Source organism: Thermobia domestica, chromosome 10 (assembly GCF_964235325.1).
Source record: "Thermobia domestica chromosome 10, izTheDome1.hap1.1, whole genome shotgun sequence".
NCBI classification, from domain to species: Eukaryota; Metazoa; Arthropoda; class Insecta; order Zygentoma; family Lepismatidae; genus Thermobia; species Thermobia domestica.
In genome coordinates, this window is record NC_137463.1 from 33,703,640 (window position 1) to 33,726,587 (window position 22,948).

The 22,948-nt window shown below is 35.7% G+C and overlaps 1 protein-coding gene across 3 annotated transcripts in view; it reads right to left on the minus strand.

The window, feature by feature from the left end:
- Positions 1 to 3,222: 3,222 nt before the first annotated feature.
- LOC145662422 (alpha-L-fucosidase-like) overlaps positions 3,223 to 22,948 on the minus strand; it is a 77,424-nt gene continuing 57,698 nt past the window's right edge. For all 3 annotated transcript variants that reach the window (XM_081727981.1, XM_081727983.1, XM_081727982.1), the window contains 5 exons: positions 21,125 to 21,326; positions 17,389 to 17,529; positions 15,951 to 16,113; positions 10,020 to 10,152; positions 3,223 to 5,232 (listed from right to left, as the gene is read on the minus strand). In XM_081727981.1, the coding sequence (XP_081584107.1) occupies positions 5,137 to 5,232; positions 10,020 to 10,152; positions 15,951 to 16,113; positions 17,389 to 17,529; positions 21,125 to 21,326 (735 nt within the window). In that variant the 3' untranslated portion in view covers positions 3,223 to 5,136. The remainder of the gene's footprint in view (positions 5,233 to 10,019; positions 10,153 to 15,950; positions 16,114 to 17,388; positions 17,530 to 21,124; positions 21,327 to 22,948) is intronic.

Below are 22,948 nucleotides of genomic sequence, written 5' to 3' on the forward strand. Positions count from 1 at the left end.
ACCTTGAGGCACTCTTCTTGAATTCTGGGAGAAGTAAGTTTTGCCTATCCTTAAATTTTGCAGTTGCCAAAAAATAAAAATTCATAATCGTTCTCTAGGACTCGCATTTATACCTTTTGTAAATTTCGATGGTTTAACTTCTCTCCTTTCATGGGTTTATAAAAGACTACCAAAATTTAAATTTGAGGATTTTGACCTAATATATCACATTAACACTTTAAAATTTAGGGACAACTCATAGGCTAAGGTTATTGGTAGAGGTCTGCGCGGATGCGGATATCCGCATCAAAATGGGTATTTGCGGATATATATCTCTTTTCTGTGCGGATAGCGGATAAAGTTGCGGATAATGTTTCCTACATTTTTCTACCTAAAAAATGTTGTGAATTTTCTGATAATGGTGGAAAGAGCACTAGAAAAGTTCGTTTTGAATTAAAAGTTTTAAAACCAGTTGAAAAATACTAAAATCAAAATAAAAGTGTGTCTCAGTGACAGCAAAAGGACAAAAAATAACACGAGAGAGTGTCCTTTTATTGCTGTTTTCAATATTTTTAGCAGTCGTTTTGTAGGTGAATGACATTTCTGACCTAAACAGAAAGAAACGACAGGCCCCATCGCTACTCCTCAAGTACCGCTAATTGTTGAAAAAAAAAATTGCCGCCAAAACCCCTGATAAAACTGAAAATTTTCAGACCATTCTTGAAGAGGAAGAAATGTCTTCAAATAAAGTTTTTCTATCCTGAGAGGTCAGGAACCAAAACCCTAATTTAAAACACCGCATCCCATTCCATAAACTGAAAACTGGTCAGCAGAACTATCTTTGCCTTTTGTGACAAACTGGAGAAGCGCGTAGGTCACCGAAATAGTAAACAAATCACATCATACGCTCATCTTTCTCTCTCCCTCTCTCTTAAAAAGAAAAAAAAAATCTTCACTGTTTCCTTTGAAGTACAGCAGATACTGAATGCACATTTGCGACCCCACAGATTTCTCTTTTCGGAGAGGTACACAGACCTCAATGAACATTCCGAGGAATTGGAGTTTTATAATAGCAATTGTTTCTCTCTCTCTCTCTCTCTCTCTTTCTTCTTGTGTGTATGAGTATATGTATGCATGTTCTGGGCCTTTGGTTAAGAAAGAAAGAACAACCAATGAGTTGTTTCTCCTACTCTAAATGTGTCCAACAATGAGTGGGAGCTGCAAAGAAAAGCAGTAAATTCTAAACTTCCTCTATTGTCTCTTCCCGAAATTAAAGGCATAGACTTCCTATTTGTATTCGAAGTTATTTTCACTTCTAGTTTCAGTAAATGCGTAGTCGTGAAAGCTTGAGTTGATTTTGAGTTTAACGTCGCATTTAGCAGCGAGGCTATATGAGACGTGGACCTACTGATTAACGTGGAATCCGAATCACATGAGCTCCCGCCGGGAATTGAACCCGGGTCTCCCACGCCAAAGGCGCGTACGCTAACCGCTTAGCCACGAAGGAGCTTGGTCGTGAAATAATGCATTGTATTGCGTTGTTAGTTTCGTCACATTTTTTTTTTTTTTAATTTAGTACAATTACTGGTGCTAGTGTCAGTTAGGGATATTTGGATGTATGTTTGCGGTCCTGTGATAAATTTTTATTTCTTAATAACGATTATTTCTATTTCGCCTTTGTGTTTAGAACAAATGCCCCCCATTTTTTATGAGTAATGATGAAGTTTAAAAACTTAGTGACGTGCTCTAAAATTAGTCGATTGAGAGCATATTACCTACGCTGCATTATTTTGGTCCGATATCTGCATTTGAAGATCTTGGGTAAGTACATAAATCGTTCATTAATGTCTAATTTGATCTGCACGGTTTATATTGCATTTTATTTACCGTAGTTGGTATTTGATCACGAGGAAACTGATATAATGTATTGTTTCGTTTGATTCAGAAAACTACGTGTATTATAGAATATATAAGTTGTATATATTTGCTACCTAATTATCTGCGGGTGCGGATGCGATATTTTGTATCCGCGCAGACCTCTATAGTTATTGGTGCATTCGGATTGTTTGATTCCTGCTTCTGATTCACAATGTCAGAAATTTAGCTTTGGTTCAGTTTGATTGATTGATTTGACTGTCTTACATTAACTTCAAATTTTGATCTTAAAACTGAAATTTATGGTAAGAAGCCGGATAAGAAATTAGTAAAACCGATTGATATATAATCTTTTTTACATCTTCGGGCTTATAGCCACAGTTCATGCATATTCTAACGTTATTAATGAAAGTTATCTTTAGTGAAATTGGTTGATTGGTCGTTAGTTAGTCGTATGATTAATTAGATTGGTTGATCCCTGCCTCAAACTTTAAAATTTGGACTTGAAACCTGATAGGTAATTATTAAAATCGATTGACATGCAATAGTAACAATTCCAACTTCAGTTTCCCAATTTTGGTTTCTAAAAATTACCATTTAATTAATTACCATTTTATATTAATTTTGGGACATAACTTGGTATCTACCTCGAGCGAGAGATTTCAATCACTATTTTGATTAAGGGCGTATTCTCAAGGGGTATGGGGTTCAAAATTAACGCAGTTAGTATAATGTTTCATGAGTCCCTTTAGTTACGAAGATGAAATCTGAATTTAAATTGAACGAGTGAGTTGAAAAAGGTACACATTCCAGAAAATAGGCAAGCTAAACCGGGATTGTTATATTCATTTTATATGTACCTACACCGCTTGAGAAGAACAAGGAAAACATTCATTAATTTTACGTCCTCTTTACTGAAGTCTACGGGAACGTATGTGTGAAAAATCGAAGATATTTCTGGAATGTGATCATATTTCCACCCATGTTTGAAAGTTGAGGTTTTTGGAATATGTCCCTTTTTCAACTCACCCATTCAATTGTTCATTGCAATTAAACGGATACAAGATCGAGCATTTTCCAAAATTCCGGTTTTAAGATGGAGGAAGTTGAAATTTCTATATTTTCTTGCTACACTGGAATAGGTTATTTATTGCTTGTGATCGCACCACAGAAAATGACTTACCCGTTTAAAATGAATCTTGGGGCATAACTCCTGTTTCAGTGTTTTTATTATGTACTTTGACTAAGGAACGTATCCCAATGGGAAGGGGAGTTCAAAATATATGCCAAAATACAGGATGGCGGCGCAGATAAAAGTAGCCCGTGTAAGAATAAAGGAAGTGCATTGAAATTACAGAAACGAAGAGCTGAAATTGAGTTATTTACATTTATTTCCAGTGAAAAATAGAAAAATACATTTAAAGATGTTGTTGAAAGTGACCCTCTGCGATATCAATACACATCTCTGCACATGTAGGCATATTCAGATACACCCGACGTAAAGTTCGGATATCGATGGCTGCAACTTCATGGCTAATGTTGTCTTTCAGTTCCTGTATTGTGTATGGATTAGTTTCATAGACTTTGCTCTTCATGTGTGATGCAGGAAGAAATTACATGCTGTTAGAGTCGGCGAACGCATTGGCCACAAACTTTTGCTGACAGTTCGTTCCTCAGAGAAGACATCATGGACTCGTTCCAGGGATACCTTAGAAGTGTGGCATGTTGCCCTAACTTGGTGGAAGAAGGAGTATTGTTTTCCATATTCAGTGAGTTGAGCACAAAATGCATTAAAAAATTCCATATATACAGTATACAACCGTATTGAGGGTAATGTCAAAAAATATCGGTCCAATGATGCGCGTTCCTGTTACACCGCACCAAACGTCAATTTTTTCATCATGAAGGTTGCTGATAATGTTAGGGTTCTCCGTTGCCCTGTACCTCGTGTTCTGAGAATTTACATGACCGAGAAGATGCAATCATGCATCATCACTCATGATGTAACGGAAAGGGTCTAAGAAACCATCCTTGATGTTATTCAAAAGCCACGTGCAGTAATATACACGTCGATTGTCATCGTTTATGATCGATTGTTGAAGAAATAACAATCGATAATTGCATAAAATGTCCATTGTAGATGATTAATCAATTTCAGAAATCGAAATATTTTGCATTCATATTCAAAGGGGATGCTGGCTAATTTTTAACTGCGCCACCTGTAGAATATTTTATGGGTTTCTATAATTACACTTTTATTGAAACGCATATCCTAACGGAGAGGAATTCAAATATATTCCATAACACGCATTTCAACTGGTTTCCTTACAAAACTTTAGAGACACAAATGTGTCTGCTCCTTAATATTTAGATTTGTTATTTATCCTTTCGTGGCCGATCTTATGTGGTAATGTGGGATCCGAACCACATGAGCTCCCGACGGGAACCCTGTTCTCCCACGCCGAAAAGAACTCTGGGTACGTGTGTAAGTTATAATCAGTATTAAACATGACCTTAAAATACATAGAAGTACTTTTGGAAGGGATGAGTACTCTTGTCAAAATTCGAAAGAAGCAAAACATCGAAGGAAACTGAAAAGAATTTAAGGTTATCCTTTCTCAATAGAATTCATGTAAAAAAAAAAAAAAAAAAAAACTTGATTTCAGAATTTTGCCTTAAAATTTAGTTTATTCTTTATTTGCTAAAAATTGCCAGCAAATTTCCCTAGATTGGGAGAATTATCCTCAATGTTAAACACTGAATATGATGTTAAGAAGCTTAGTTTTTATTCATGTGCTTTTTTTCTTATGGGAGATAAAAAAAGACAGAAAATAAACGTTTTTGCCTTTTTCAAACATTTATTTACAGAAGTCAAATCATGTAACACATATAAAATTTCTTTGATGTAATATGTTAATACAGTTCATAACAAGGAATTATTTTGACCTATATTACCTTCTTATCAGGGACTAACTTCTAATGTAATCGGTGGAGGAGCACTGCACCAAATATTACTCTTATGAGAAAGAGTGGCTTATGGTCTGTCTCAGTAATGAAACTTGTGTATATTAAAACGAATAGTGTTATTAGAAGTGTTATCGAGCAGTCTTAGGTATTCTCCGGCTGTGGGAAAATTTATCATAAAAATATTTTTTCTGATTTTATAGAATTCATTTTCATATATAACTATTAGAGAGACGGTGTGTAGTTTTAGCTAAACAATTTGGGTGGAAGGCCGCTCCGCCTTGAATTTAATCTGCTTATTATATGCTTCTCAAAACGTTAGTTGGTAATACCAGTCAATTTGAGGACCCAAGCCCATTCACCAGGAGGCGTTGTAGGTAGATTGATCGATATGCCATCACTTGTAGTTATCCACTGAAACAATAATAATAATAATAATTAGTTGAATTACTTAATTCGTTCCAAATTTAAAATTCGTTATACCAAGGGTAAATGTGTTTACAACAAGTCCGCAAACTTGTGAAATCGATGGTGGTTTGCGAATGTGCTTACCTTTCAGTAGTGATAATCTTAATTTTTCTCGGGAAGAGAAGGACTTCTAAGGAACGTGGGTGGAAGCAGTAAATACTTTGCAAATACTAGTAACCTAAGTTAAGCCCGATTGGAGAAATATCCTGGAGGGGTATTTTGTAGCTCCAAGGGGATTTCTACCTCCTGAAATAGTCTCTGCCTTCCAATGTTTTCACCAGAGTATGAAATACAATGGTACCTCGGTATACATCCGCTTTGGAGTAAGTCTAACGTGGTATACGTCCTGTTTGGATACAGAAACGGCTTTAGGAGTTTAATTTTGGATAGGTCCGCTCCCTTGCTTATGGATACATATACACGTTTGATTAATTAGTAACCGTAGGAAATTACTTTTACAGTAGTGGTTGATGCTATTTTTTAAATAGTTATCTACCATTAATATAAATAGTGCAAAATATATTTACTCTTTATTGCATCTTTTAGAGCGTTTATATATTTTCCAAATTTTTGGGTAGTCCCATGTCTACCCGGCCTACCTGCTAAAGCCGCCACGAAAAGTTTTGCTTTATATGCGACCTTTGTGTGAAATACGATTTGCGTGGTAGAGCTTGTATGGGTCAAAATGAGTCAGAACATCGCACGCTAGCGTACTCTGTCGAGACAAAGCCATCACTGCCCACGAGCGTCAGTCACAAACTATGCAGAGAAATACCACCCCAACAAAAACCAAACAAGTCATAAAAAGCAATGTCTGAAATGACCAGACAATGTCACATTGTCGAAACATATTGAGGAGAAGGCAGGAGTAAAGTTCTTTGGGCAGATTTTTAGTAAAAGTCAAATCTGGTAAGCTCCAACCAAGTCTATGTATGGAAAAAAGAAAGAGAAAAATGCATTAGAATTTCAAATTTCTAAAGTTTTATTGGAATTGGAGTCTCCAAACAATAACACCTCCTGCTCCATGCTCAGCATAATCCTAATGGCAGCTGAGTCTTCTCACGCAATTAAGGTGACGTTAAATTTTCAATTATTTCATTTAATTACTTTTGTATTTATATTTGAGCGTTAAACACTGTTTAGATGTATTTTGTAAATCTAATCAATGTATAATACGCCAATAACAAAGGATTTTTGTTCATAGGAACGATTTAATCATATTCTTTATGGGATAAATTTATTTGGTTTTCGCCCTATTTGGTGTAAATCCAAGGATTTGGGACGGATTAAGACCATATACCGAGGTAACACTGTATTCTTTTAAAAAATGTTGCAATTTTGTTTTAGAAACATAAAGTACGTAGATGGATTTATATATATTTACAACAGAGCCTAGTCTCACGATAGATTGAACTATGGTTGATGAAAAAGCACAGTTGAAGCAGTAAATTTCTTTACCATTCAATTTCTTTGTTTAAAATTATGACAGATCATGAGAAAATTTGTCTGGCAGGAGTAGCTGATATCGCATGTTACACTTAGGATAAAGCAGTAAAATATACATATGTATAATATCTTGTCCTATCTCTATACTCTGGAACTTAAATTTTCCCTACACTTTCGTACTGTGGAAAATGAATATAAGAACAGATTGTTGTAATATTAGAGGAATAAGAATCACAGTTATGAATTTGTGTGTTAATATTACAGTAGAACTGTATGTGTCACATAGCATAAGACAAATAATGCTAAACAGAGTATTATATCTATATCTATCCATCTATGTATCTATACGAGAAGGTATCAAGTAGTTCGTGCAATCACCTAGAAGAAATCCACTCTGCAGAACTATGACACCATGATGGTATTAGCCCTTTGTACGTTGTCACTGTGCCTGGCGAAACATTTTAGCCAGCGATTCTTCACTTTCCGTTTTGTAAAGTCTGCAGTTTGGCTTTGGAACCGCAGTTCAACCTCAGAAATGTCGTCGTCCTTACTGTCAAAGTGGTATCCTCTGAGTGGACCCTTCATTTCTGGTAAGAGAAAAGTCACCTGGTGCTAGGTCCGGTGAGGTATGAAGGTGGAGCATTTTTGTATCCTAACCCTCCAGCGCATGGTTTTGCCATTTGACTACGTTTTATATGTCTTGATAGCCGCAATAGTACAACTCTAAGCGGCTATATCATACATTTACTATGCTTTTCTGTGGCTCTAATTGTAATTTTTCCCATTAGATCTCATGTATTTGAATTTTGGTGGAGCGTAAACACTAAATGATAATGTAAAAAGAAAAAAAAGTAAGTTCAAAAATTCATGCACTGTAGGACTAATTACACTGCCTTCATCACAGATGCACGGGCGGAATGAGCTGGTGCGTTATCTGCCAACAGCAGCACTCCTTTTGTGATCAATCCACGACGTTTCTTCTTCAGTTCCTCTCGTAACTTAGTCAGGAGATGGTTATAATAGGAAATAGTAATATTTTGCCCCTGTGGTAGGTAATCTGTCATGATGACCTGACGGAAAGCATCACCTTGGCGGTATGTCCGAGTGGGTTCGAAGTTCGTCACCTTCTATGTGGTTGCACGAAGTTTCTGGTACCTTGTATATACATAAACAATCTATACAGTACATAAATAAATAATCTGTTGCGGCAGAATAAAACCTATCCATTACTATTGGCAACGACATACTTTTTGCGCTGTAAAAACAAGTTTTCTCGACGTTTTCGAATACTACGCATGAACATTTAGCCTCAAAGCATGTTCTTTTGTTCATTTTGATGTCCTATTTTGATTCATACATATCTCACCTTTTGACAATGATATACTTAAACAAAACTTCTAGTTAAGGGCTAATCACAATTTTGAGCTACATCCTATTAACCATACTATGTATTGTCGCTATGGTACTGTTATAACAAAAAGCTTGATGAAGGTAAACTTCAGAATCAATTTTATCTTAGCGTATCGTAGTTTTAATTTTTAGGTATTTTCCTCGAAAACTACGCATGAGGATTTAAATTCATCCGTACGATTTTGTTCAAATTCACATGATCTATTGATTGTTATATGCCTCATCTTCGAAGTTTTTCTCCGGTAGACGTTAATAATATAACAGAATTTATGTATAAACGTTTCTACTAAATTGCACGCGTAGATCATGGAACATCGTGAAAATGAATAGTTTTCTAGTTTCAACAGTTAATGAAATCAACGTAGAAATTAGACTTAAAACAGATTAAAATTTTCAGCTCTCTGTGTCACACCAATTAGATATAAAATTCTTCTTCTTTAGCTTTACGGTACAAGAAACGTGTGTGATATGCTTGGTAATGTTCACATGTTCAAAGTCAGGGGACTCCGATTCAGCTTTTCTGCCGTCAGTTTTCCAAGGATACTTTGCGGTCGGTGACGTCACTTGGAGGTATCGCCAAGGATGTTATAAAATAGAAGATCTGCCCATACCGCAAAATCGTGAAGCCACATGTCACAACCATGCGTATCCTATGATTGGTGATTTTCGTATTTGTCAAAGGTTATTCCGGGTATTTTTTTTCTCACTCCTATTTGTACACCTATACGTGCAGTATGTAATCATTATATGATATAAATCTGAAGCAACGACTTAAAATAAAAATAAACGACAGAGATACTATATGTCTACATCAGCGGCGGCTGGTACTATATGTTGCATGGTTGTGTAACCGGATATTTTAATACTAAAGGTATTTTTAAGAATTAAAGTAGTGTATCAGTGAAAAATAAACCTTTGCTCTTGAGCGCAAAACTGTATTAATGTATTTCTAAAAAAAATCAATTTAAAAAACTGAAAGAAAGAGAGAGATTTACATTTCCAGTTGCAGCGAGTGTTGCCACTGGAAGCAGTAACATTGATCATATGGCAGCGAGCTCCTATCTCTTAACATGAGGAAGTGGATTTATTCCTGCGTCCTTGCTATCCTCCCGTCAGGCCCGTAGTCAGCCCAAAAATTTAGGGGGGCGGCCCGATCCAATCATATTATACTTCATCACCATATTATAGTTAATTTAAATATTGTTTAAACGTACATTGATAGTGGTTGTTTGAAAAAAAAAAAAGGAAATAACATATATTAAATCAATATTAAAAAATACACTTAAATTAATAAATATACAAATGGAGCTTAAAAGGACTTTCCTCTTCATATTTCCTGAATATATTTTGGATAAGACTCAAGGATGCTGGGGGAGGGGAACACTTGCGCGTAACTACATACCTTTGATATTGTAACATTGCAATCGGTGCTTCTATAGACCACAAACTGCTACTGGTCTACATATGAAGATCCTAATGTTTTGAGCCAACATATATGGCGGAAACGAAAGTAGCCAATCAGACGCCAATGCTAGGCTGTTTTTTTGGGGGGGGGGGATTTATTCAGTTAATAGGATGAAGATACATATGGGCAGATCATCTACTTTATAACACCTTTGAGTATCGAGGTATCGTTAAATAGAACAAGTTAAATACTGCATACACAATTAACGCTAGTTAGTATACTGTTTCAAGATGGGCAAAAGTCCCTCCACGTGACGTCACGGACAGGTAGCCAATCAGAATGCGAAATTGGGCTAACCTTGCTCCAAGTGATAACGGTAGGAAGCAATTTGATTACTTTGTTGAGTGCGAATATATATTTTTTTTCTATTCCGTGTTATATTTGATTTAAGTAAGTATTATCTTTAACAAACCTGCAAATTCCAGTCATATCCCAGCAATGTTACTGTTGTCGATTCAGAAGTGACTGGAGCAGCAAGCGTAATGATTGAAGTTTCTGGCCATTCGAGGAAAGAAGCATATACTACATCATCCTTTTTAGTGTACCTATATTCAATATATGGAAATGCAATTAGAACATACAGTATCTGCAATTGGCATATACAGAACCTTTAGAGCTGAAGTTGAATTTGAATTGAAAAACAATAGATAGGCGTGAAATATAGACACAAAAATATGAAAAAATACTGGAGATTTTACTTATTCTCTTAATGTGTGCTAGTGCTCGTTGGGACAATTTTACTATCATTCTTAACCTTTCAAATCTTCATTACTCGTCACTGTATGGGAACTTTTTGCTAACCAATTCCCTTTGATAGAATTAAAAACATATGTCTAGCTGCAGCACTCGATTTCCCTATTTTGAGGGGGAAAATGAGTTAAAAGTTTTATGTACCAAGGTATACAATCTAGGAGGCAGAAACTGGCGTATAGTACATTCCTTGCCATTAAAAACGAGCCTCAAAGTTTGTGAACTGTTTGGAAATTTGTTTAGTCTAAAACAAAAACTGAAACGTAAATTGTTTAGTCTTAGTAAAGCATTATCGTTAAAAGTAGTATACTAATCTATAATTCATTCAGTCCACTGTCAAACTTTGTTCGTATTTTTGAGTTAATTTTTATGTTATGAGTAACAAGAAACGGAGATCAAATGTTGTCAAAGATTTCTTGATGATACACTTCATGAAAAAAGAGATTGCGTATGATAAGAGGCAAACAGCGAAGCATTTCATTGGATCTCTTGAAGCGTTAAATCCTATTACTCTTCGAGCAAAAATATATTTCACGAAAGTATCTGCCGAGTGATTTCTGCTTTAAAAATCTCTTGAAAGAGTAGCAGCAATCTAAATTTAATGAGCAACAACTGTCTTAAGAGGCATAATCACTGCGAAATTAAAATACAGCTAATTTTACAGTAATTATGTGATATCTCCAATAGATAACAGATAATCGAAAAGTGGAACAAGAGCTCGCTAGACGATATTAACTTTATTTTGCATGAGATACCGTTATCACGAGTCACCTAGTAGCTTTCCGTTTGCAACCATTTAGAAACGCGAAAATAAATGCCGATTTTCTAAATGGCTGAATTTCGAAAGCAGATAAGTGAGTCATGATAATGGTATCTCATGTAAAATAATATTGTCTAGCGAGCTCTTGTTCCACTTTTTCAATTATCTCTTATCTATTTGAAGATATCACATAATTACTATAAAATTAGCAGTATTTTAATTTCGCCGTGATGAGTCTTCGATTTCTTCCGTCAAATTTTTGTTCGTAACTATAACACTGGTTTCGGTTCATTAGCAAGAGATGTTTGTTCCCAGTGCCTCTTATGCCTCTCCCTAACCACTTGGCTTTGGAGAGAGTGGATCTTTGATGAAGGCTTCAAATACGGAGTTTTACATCATATGTAGGTCTATTAAAAGGTAGCTTTTGGGGGAACTGCTGCCACATGGATCCGCCAGTGTCCTTAACAGAACAGATACAACCTTCTAAAGATTCACAGAAAAAACTAGACTTTCAGTTGGAATTTATTGTACACAAAAGACAGTGGTGCCCACCCCCCTCATGTCCATGACGCACCCTCCTTACTTGTTTATCCGTAGGTGTTCTTCCATGAAAAAAAATCTTTTCGATTAATTTTTACACCCCCTCAAACATATTTATATAGATCTTTAACCCCCTCAAATATTTCAATGACGCAGTTTGCGTCATAGCCCCCTTTTGTGGGCACCCCTGCAAAAGAGGATCCGCAGAATTTTATGAGCATTTTCGTAAAGATGATGACAAATTATTTTCTTTATATTATTATTATTGTCGAAAGAATCACCCAGATCCGAGACTTCCTGATAAATCAACATACTGTTTGGTCAGTTTCACTTATATTACTTTATAGTGTGTCGTGGAACTTCTTTATGATTCCCAAGGCAAAGACAATACTTTGGCGTATGTGTGGCTAGAAAACTAATATTACAAAGGATCGAATCAATAGCGTCTGCCTTGTATCAGAGATTAATGTCAACAGACCTTTAAAAAAAATCAGTTAAGTTGGTTTTCAATAGCTGCAGTGGCCAGAATAAAAATAAAGTAGAAATTAGTATGTTCAGTAAGTTTGAAAGTAAATATGTCCGAGTTTCAGTCTAGAAATATTTCCCGTGGTAGGACATTCTTTCATTCCGCCTGGTATAGTCTTTAGTCTATAGCATCTGAGCTGAGGAAGCATTTAACACTAGTTAATGACAAGAACATCATCTTAATAGCGATACTTTGTGGATAATGCTAGTAGTTTCCTCGTAGTTAACAATCGCCGCTTACGTTCGCTAGAAGTGCAATATTTAACAATGTTTACCGCCAACCCAGACAAAGAGTGCTAGCATTAACACTTACTATTAAATGGAAATAAAGGTGTAATTATTTATACTTATATAAAATTCACAAGTATTTATTCTATGTCAAGCAAGATATAATTTAGTAACTAATGCTGTTTGTAGACGATTCAAGAAAGCTTGAACAAGACCATTCAATACCTCAAATTTACACGTTCAAAGGAGTATTGCTCAAGACACTTGAACAAGAGTCTCGAATGGACTTGAAACAACTTTTACACGATCATAGAGGTATTGAATCTGTTTTATATTCTTGTTAATAGATGGCAGTCTAAAACAAATGACTGTAACTATGAAAACAAATGAAAGCGAAACTGCGTACTGATAATAGTTTAGACCTGCGCATGAATAGTTATAATATTAGCATATTTTTCGTAACTTTCTGTAGGCATTTGTAATTTAATAGATTATATTAAATAATTTAGAAAACAGGTAAATTGATTTTGCAGCAATCCAATCGAATTTTCACTAAGTAGTTTGTCCCTTTTACATTAAATGCGAGTTAGGTTAGTTAACGTTAAAAAAGTAAAGTACTGCTTAGGTATAAAATCGTTCCCTATACTAACCCTTTAAAAAAAATTATGGCGTGCTGATGACAGAACCACGCTCAAAAAGAAAAATCGAACTGTTTCCTAAAATTGTGTGTATCATGAGGCATTTGATGTTATTTATGCTATGGCATCGAAGACTTTAAAGAAAAGGCTGAAATCACAGAAAACCAAATGAAGCAATGATAATATTTTTTTCGGCTACTGGACTTACCACCCATATCTGCATCAGACTTTCTTCACAAATCTGATTTGGCACTGGTTAAGAATAACCCGTCAAACAAATAGTAATTTTACTGTTAAAATGTGTGTGTGTGTATGAAGCAGAATTATCTGAGATACCGTAATAATTCCCACTGTCGGAACATGCCTGTATAATATAGGAAACCAGTATTTTATGTTTAGAAGTTTAATGTTACCAATATCAAATCATGACAAGAGCTATAGTTCAGTTCAAATGGGTGAATACGAAGTCAAGGGTTTGTTGCACTATTCTCATTTATACATGATTCTTATTCTTGCATTATGACCTCCGTCGATGACGCGCCTGCTCCGTACGGACGTATTCTCCCTTTGACCCTCTTTAATGCTCCTGCCTCGACACTGTTAAATAGCATTCTCGATTTTATTTATACTTTTTTGCACTGTCTTGTACGTAGCATATGTTAGGATGCACACTTGAACCTTACGGGAAAGCAGTGGTAAAATTAATCTGCACGCGTGAAAGCAACCTCTACCTTAAGAAATAACTTCTGAAATACTACGTGTGGATTTCGTGATAAAATAATTAGATTACAATAGGATAACACGTAATCATTTCCAGGATATTTCAGTTTGCGAGGATATTCTCAATCTGTACGCAATTATTTGATATTATCAGAGATTAATAACAGTACAAAACGTCTTATTAAATCAAGAAAAGCCAGTTATATATTTTTTATTTAATGGACTCTTCTTTCTTAATCTACACCCGGTATTCTTATATATTAAATTTTCAAATTAATATTTATACTTCCCATTGCCTCAAAATTTAACAAAAGTTATGGGCATGCAAACATTATAACTATATAAATCGTGTATGTTATCAACAAAAAATTCTAACAATATCTCCCTGCGCAAATATTAACTTTTGTTCATTATTACAATGCACACTTGGAATATCAGATGTTTATGGAAAAGAGTAACGAAAAGATATTTATTCAACTGTAGCTCTGTCTCACGATGCCATCATACTTCTTTTGTACTTCTCTGCACTCAACTCGAGCGCTGATTGGCTATTGAATGCTCTTGAATTGAATTGTTTAGAACAGGACCGAAACGAAATTTCTGGAACGAAACTATTGAATTCAAGACAAAAATGACGTCAGTGCTGACGTCTTTTTCATCAAATAGTCTTGAATGGTCTTGAACAAGAGTCTTGTTCAAGCTTTCTTGGATCGTCTACAAGCAGTATAAGCAACATGAACACAATAGGGCTATATAAACTACAGACTGTTTTTTATTCAACACAACCCACTTCTAAGCTATTAGAATCAAAAGTTATTTCAATTCACAAAACGTTATGCATTTATCTACAACTTGATACTTCTACGGTACAGATTAAGAATAGGTGTACCGATTAGAAATAATTACTAATGTTCCGCGTTTTGGACAAGACAGACTCCGAACGTCTTCAAAAGTTACAACTGACTTGGTATTTCTCGGTGCTTGTTTGCTTTAGGCGACCTTATTCACTATGGTTATAAATACAGTAGTTTTGGGTTGGCAATGTTCAACTTAAACTGCCTTAGGATCGAACTAAAAGCATTTTTATTGTAAACTTTTCTTAGATAATGGAAAATGTTATATACAAATACTTTCGTCGTCACCGCGGTGGTTTGGAGCTGAGGAAAGTTATAGTGAATAGGGACAGATTAGTAGTATTGATGGTTAGGCTGCCGAAAGGGCATCATGAACAAGAACAGTGCTCGAAAATTCTTCTTCTGACCTACACGCCAGTTCTCAAAACTAGGCACTAAAATAATACAAATACAATTGGATACATGGACCTACATATTTTGGATTTAAATTATCTAGGCGCCACACTCCTATGTATAGTCGCCATGGCTATCTGGTGCTCAGGATTTTTCGAGTCTGAACAAGAGAACTATAAGCAGAAATTCATTATATATTATGTTTTATTACTTTGAAACTTGAACTTTTCCAATAACTTAACACGAAATAATGTTCTGAGCATACGAACATTTATAATTTTATCAAAGATTAGATCGTGGAAGTATTGCGATTTGTGAGTCTTCTGAGGTCCACACAGGGGAAAAAAATTCTGAAAAGCAAATCCTCGAAGAATTAAACCCTTTATTTAAGTTTCGTTGATGTACGTTTTCCTTATATTGATTCACTCACTGAAACAAGATTTTGTGTATATTACTCATCATGACATATCAACAAACGTTCCTACTCATTCAATAAGAGAACACAGTGGATAAGTGGTGGAGCTCTTCCTCTCCCTATATTGTATATTATGTTATCAACAGTCGCGATTATATACTCACTTTTGAAATGCTAATATTAACTCTCAAATTATTTTTACGTTTTTTCTATTGTATATTTTTCTCTTAATACTTGCAGCCATGCTTCCTCGACTGATACCAAGACAAGCACTAGTACAAGTAGAAAATTTAGAAACTGCACAATGACCGGTTTTCAGGGTTAAGATGGTAGTGAATTCTTAACGCGTATATAAAAGAACTCAAACTTATTTGAAACTAAGCTAGGCTGCAAGCATAAAGGAGTTGAAAGTTCAAGTATTCTTCAGAGAACATGTTTGTACCATGATATTACCGATTTCACATTGTTTTGAGGTGCGATATAATGGGTTTTTATTGTAATAAATTATACTTTTCCTTACCATACATTAGATGTCAAAGTATCATTTTGAACACTCCACGGTTGACTACTATATATAGCTTCTCCATTTTGTGATAACCATCGTCCTAGATTTCGTAGTATCTCCTCTTGAATGGGAACGATCATTCCATCCTTCGTTGGGCCAACGTTAATGAGAACATTGCCTTCAAAGTAAATAATTTTATTATAAATAATAAAAGTCACAGTAATTGTCAGTTTATACATAAAAATGGGTGTTCCAAAATTCACGCAAGATTTGAATTTTGTGTCATTTGTACGGTAAGGTGTTGCAAAAACAGCGTGACAGCTAGCTGACAGTTCAGGGTCATAAAAATGGAGCGCTACGATCAAAGAACAACGTGTTTTCATTATTGAGCAAATTTTGTAAATAATGAAGGTTTGGCAGCTACACTTCGCAATTTTCGTACAAAATATGGTCGGAATAGTGATTTAACTTCATCAACTGTAAAGAAATTAACTAAAAACATTTAGGGAGAGTGGATCAATTTGTGATCTTAAACACTCTGGCCGTCGTTCAACACAAAATATCGAAGCAGTTTGTGAAGTGAGTGTGTTGCTGAGAGTTCAGGAACATCAATTCGGCACTGTGATCAAGAATTGAATATTGCGAATTTCTCGTTTTAGTAATCAGAATTGGCCACCCAGATTCATGCGATTTAACGTCGTTGGAGTTTTTTTTTATTATTTTTCTCTGAAGTTTGTTTACGCTAGTAAGCCCAGAACCATCCGCATCTTGAAGGAGGAAATTGAGCGCTATAATAACGAAACTCATTGAAAATTTCAACAAAAGGATGTGCGTATGTGCCAACAAAACCGTGAAGACCATTTACCCGATATGTTATTCCATACATAACCCCATACTTTATGAATCAATAAAAAAAATTACAATTTTAAATTATAAACCCTTTTTTTTAATCAAAATTACTTCTTGCGCGAATTTTGGGACACCCTCTTTTATATAGTACTGTTTAAATTCTTACCACCAAATTTGAACTAAATAAATCGAACCAAATAAATCGCTATTACTTCTGTTATAATGTAAAATATTGATAGTGATGACGAGCTGAAATGTCTGGTCTTCGTATGGGGAATAGGTTTGTGGAAACTATTTGAACCCTCATTCCTCCCTTTAGGATATGCATTTTAATGAAAGTATAATGAGAAAAATCCGCAACATCACCCTTTCCATCCTTCACCCCCTCTTTTTCACCTCATGTTGAAGAAAAATATATTTTAAAGGAGTATACATACTAACAACAGGCAGAAAACTACACTAACAACAAGCCAACGTAGACACAGTCTAAAAAATTAATAGAACTCTGCACACAGCTGTACACAAGGAGCATTACATTTTTATATTTTTGGGGTAGTTGTTAGTCAAACGTTAGACTAATTATTAAAAGCAATGTTGGTCTTACCTCCACAACTAACAGTTGTCACAACCTGTTCTATGACTTCATCCATAGTCATATAGTCTGATAACTTAGCATTTCGACGATAACCCCATGAACTCCTATCAACAGTGAAACAATTCTCCCACTTGTGAGCTTGAAGAACACCTGTAATGTAAATCGTTAAATTATATCTGAATCATACGATAATGTTGATCTTAACGGATGAAAATAATCAGAGAAAGAATTATCTTGTTAAGTACAGCATAAACTACTTAAGTACTAACATAATCAAGTTGAAGAAAGCATAAGCAGTCTCAACTGCCTGCCTCGTATCATCTAGTGTCCATAACTTCATGGTGTATATGTTGTTATTGCAAGTTTCTCAAGTAGAAATCTAGTAATGCTAAATCCGGAGATCTAAGTGGATATTCAACACCTTATTGACTAATCCACTTTGTAGGGCATGTTTCATCCAGGAAAAGTTTATATTTATTTCTCTATGACGATGTGGTAATGTTTTGTCTTGCTGTGTGACCCAATCTTCACTTGGGTAGAGTTAGTGAACAGCTGACGTACGGTTACGCAGTTTTCACCTCTTACTGTTTCTTGAGAGAAGAAGGGTTCTACAAGTGTGCTACAGACATACTGTACCATATTCTTAACCCAGGAAGTTTAATTTTTTTATTACAATATTATTGGGCTTTTTTGTTGATCAAATCTACACAGTTATGATGATCGATGGTTCCATTCAGTTTAAAAGTAAACTCATTGGATCATGACCATAAAATCAAACCAACAATGGATTGAGTACTGTTTGCACATGTTCACAATATATTCACACAATTCGAAACGCTTATCTAGATCGTCCTTATTCATACCGTGAAGCAAATTCTGAATGTACGTCCTTCATTTTAATTGCACCAAAATGCGGTACACAACTGACTCTCGTGAAGATTGTTGTACGAATTCTGGATCTTGAGAAAGACTTTGATAATACCGTCCCCACATTTTGTTTGTTAGTTACCGTTCTCTTTGTGCCTTATTTATCTTTTCTTCAGATCACACCTGTCCTGCAATTGTGTAACTATTACATATAACGGTGATAGAATATAAAATTCTGTCAGCCATCCTGCTTTGCACTCACACACGTTCTCAGGTTTTCAATAGCAATACAAAAGATATACTATTCACATCTCCCATATGCATTAATGTATATGTGTGGCGGGCTGTAAGAGAATTCGAGACAACTTAATGCCTACTCACACTCAAACATACTAAACATGAACGTTGTGGTTTCAAATACAGCCCAATCAAGTTATTTAGTGCATTCAATACAGAAGGGAATCAAGTCAACTTTTGATTATTTTGTACGTGTTTCATCTTTAAGATCTCTTTCTGAAGTTCCTTTCAGAGTTCAAAAGACTCATGTCCAGATATTGAAGTTAATTTTTATAATTAAAAAATATTATTAGGTACTTAAGCGTACCATACAAACTTTACGTTTCTTTCTCTCATAACTTCGGTAATTGAACTTGATTTCCTTGTTCTCTAGTCGCCCCATTTTCTCTCTTCTTGACTGTTTTGGGACACACTGGGTTCAACAACTGCAAATACAATATTCATGCATTTGTGGCTTATAATAGTAATGGACGAGAAAATGTATTATTATTATACCTGCATATAGTAGAATAAAATATGAAATTATTCTTCTCTTGCCATATATTCAACTACATTATAAAAACGTTATTTTCTTTGTAATTGCTTCATTGGTGCTTATTCTGTATTTTTGTCATGTCTCATGAGTGCCTCAAATATATCGTATCCTTTCTTACTCTAATTATATTTGGATAAATTTTGTACAATTTTGGATACATTCATATTAATCTGTACAACAATTAACAAACGTTTAGCTATAGATTCATTAATTGTATTTATTATTGTATTGCATGTAAATTTACGACGTATGATTGGAAAGTTTTAAGACTGGGCTTGTAATTTTAAAAAATGGCAGTACTTACAGGCTATTATGATGGATCTGCTTTAAAGTAGTCCCCTGCTGAATGAACACACCGATTCCAACGATGTTTTCACGTCTGGAAACATTCCTGACAATTATTTTCCGTGATGGTGTGAAACACTCTCTCCATATTTGCTTGAATGTCCTCCATTGAGTCAAATCTATTCCCTTTCAATGACAATTTTAATTTAGGAAAGAGGTAGAAGTCGGTCGGGGCCAAATCTGGGGAATAGGGGGTTGTGGAAGCACAGGAATGTTGAATTTGGCCAAAAATTCCTCGATCGAGAACGCACAATGCACTAGTGCATTGTCGTGGTGGAGAATCCAATTCTTTTCTTTCCAGGGGGCAGGCCTTTTCAGCCGCACATTTTGGCGCAGACGCTGAAGGACACTTTTGTAGTATTCCTGGTTGACTGTCTGCCCCCTAGGGGCAAATTCATGATGCATGATACCGTTAGAATCGAAAAAAAATCAACATTATCTTCACATTAGACCGACTTTGTCGCGCTTTCTTTGGTCTTGGTGAATCTTGGCCCTTGCACTGAGAAGATTGGGCCTTTGTTTCTGGGTCATACCCATAAACCCATGATTCATCACCTGTTATTACCCTATTCAAGAAATCTGAGTCCATTTCGACTCGACTAAACAGTTCTTGGGACACTTCAAGCCTGTGTTGTTTCTGCTCGTGTGACATTTTTGGAATGAATTTCGCGGACACTCGACGCATGTTCAAATCATCAGTTAAAGTTGACTGAGCCGCATAGAAACTTAAATTCAGGTTTTCAGCCATCTCCCTAATTGTAAGTCTACAGTTCGAGCGCACTAAATCGTCAACTTTCGCAATATTTTCGTTAGTTTTTGATGTTGAAGGCCGGCCAGACCGGGGGTAATCCTTTATTGACTCGCGGCCATCTTTGAATCTGTGAAACCAGATAAACACGTTTGATCGGCTCAGACATTTGCCTTCAAAAGCTGTTTTTAAGAGTTCGTAAGTCTCCGAAGCAGATTTCCCAGTTTTAAAACAAAATTTCACACAAACGCATTGTTCCAATTTTTCATCCATTTTGCGCACTTAAAAATCCGCCAACACACACACACACACACACACACACACACACGCCCGCACTCAACTGGTTGCTACGCCGTACTGAATAAAGATATCTCGGTGCATGTTTCAACATGTCTCAAGGACACACTAAGCCACCGCTTCCATGCTAACGGGCGATTATGTCTACCCCTACTGAGCAGTGTTGCCAATTGTCTTAAAACTTTCCAGTCACATTTCGTATTATTACTGAAACCATCGATTCTTGATAAGAATCATTGAATTATTTTGCTATTAGAATACAAAGCATATGGGTAGCTCTTAATTTCTTGATCTTTTAACTCTAAGTAATTCCAAATGCCATTAAAAAGTTTTCATCCTGTTAAATAGGATTCTTCCAGGGTTGCCTATAAAACAACGAGTTGGGGTTGTTTCGTCTCGGTAAAGTGTCGTACAAATGTTCTCTCATTTTGGAAAGTATATCTGTTTCTGTCTTGTCTTTTATCTCGTTCTGGTAATTCTGTTTCGCTTCGTCCCGTGAGAAAATTTGGGTTCATTTACAAGTTATCCTTGTCAAATAAACACCATTAAAAATTTAATTATCAATTAAAAAGAATATCTTATGTCTAGTAGCCTACCAAGGCACAAAATGTTTCCTTAATACCATTTCTTGTATTTACGTAATCTATTTTGTTTACCTGGATTGTATCGATCAGAGCATGTGTAGAAATCTCCATGCTTACATAAAAGGCCAGATCCCCAACGATCATTCGTTACTACAGTTTCTCGAACAGGGCTTTCATTATATAGCCACGCAATAAAGACTGTGGAATTCCAATACCAATCAGGTGCTTCCCACTCGCCATCACTCCAGATGACTTCGGGTTGGTAAGTTTGTACCTAGAAATAAATGGCAGAAATATGGGTATGTAAATTCAGACATTATATATGATATTTATACATTCTATAGAATAGGCCATAAGTCAATTGAAAAATACATTTAAAGTAAACTATTTATGGTTTAAATTCTTTATAAAATACTTCTTACAACGTATTATTTACGAACTATATCATAACGTATTGTTGACGTCAATCAGCTACTACTGTTCAAGTCAATTGAGAACTGAATAACTGCTAGTGCCAAACGAATTAAGGTCCACCCTGTGTATATATGGAGTAATATACAAGGACATAAAAGAATTAGACACCTATCTATCACATGTACTGTATCTATGACATCTAGAGCATTTTAAGCTGTAACCGTTTTTCTTGTCTTTGGCAGAATATGTAGGTGAGTGGGAGAGAAGGAAACAAGACGTCTTAATCCATGCGAGCCATGGAAATAAGAGAGCTTGGCACCAGCCAACGTCAAACCTCTGAAAGAACCTACTTATTAGTCTTGCTACAGTTCGTTGCATGCTGGCGGACTTCAGGACGACAAGCAAGAAATCACTTTTGTCATATCCGAGTTCACTTGGACCATCCCAGATGTGTAATTTGAGCTATGAACCGTGCTGTGGAAACCAGCAAGATGTTTACGATTGCTGAAGAGCTGTAGATAGGATCTAGACCCAGAGTCAGATTCCAGGAGATAGAGCTACTGTGTGAAGGAGGCACGAGGCAGGTAGCAAATATTCAAGCGGACAACAGATACAAGTCATTTCGAGCTCATTCAATGTGACAGCGCCATCAATACACAAAACTACGCTTCTATCATTGAACAGAGACTCCTACCAATATTTTCTAATAGTCAGGTGTCCAAGATTACCTCTATCCTTACGAAAGATGAGGCATGAACAAAACAGTATCCGAAAATCACCACGTTCAAGCAGAGCCTGATTCTTAGTTCCATGGAGTACATGAGGGCTATGTTGGATAGGAACATACGACGGATGTTAGAAAAAATTAAAAAGAGGCACACGTACAAGCCCTGTTACGTGAGGCATAGCTTGATGTAACATAGGTCAAAATTGCAGAACTCACCTACATAATTCCCGATAGAATGATGGACATTCAGGCTGAAGAATTAGGTCCAAGAAGGAAATACAACTACTGTCATTTTAAGGAAAAGTATATGTCAGATTGACCAAACTGATGACTTTTAGAATTTATGGTATCTATAGATACCATGGCATAAGTGTTGTCTTTCACCGCTTATTTACGTTCTATAACAATTATTTAAGCCGTTTTCTATTGGTCAAGTCAAGAAAGGACCAAAGAACACCCCAGATTCACTTTAGAACCGGATGGTCAACTTGGCGGAGGGACGTGACTTTTTTTTCGTAAAACAAATTTTAAAAAAAATTCACGCCTTTAATTTTCAAGATTTAGATTGAAACTCTGCATACGGACTGTGTGCACCTTCGAGTATTTCACATTTTTTTTTAGATCCCTACATGAACCCGGGCCCGAGCCCGAGGGGGTGATTTTTCAGAAAAAAATTCCGGTTTTTTCCGATTTAGGTATATGATATGGACATGTAGTGGTACCGTTGGAAAGGGCTCGTTGTGCTGAAGAAAATC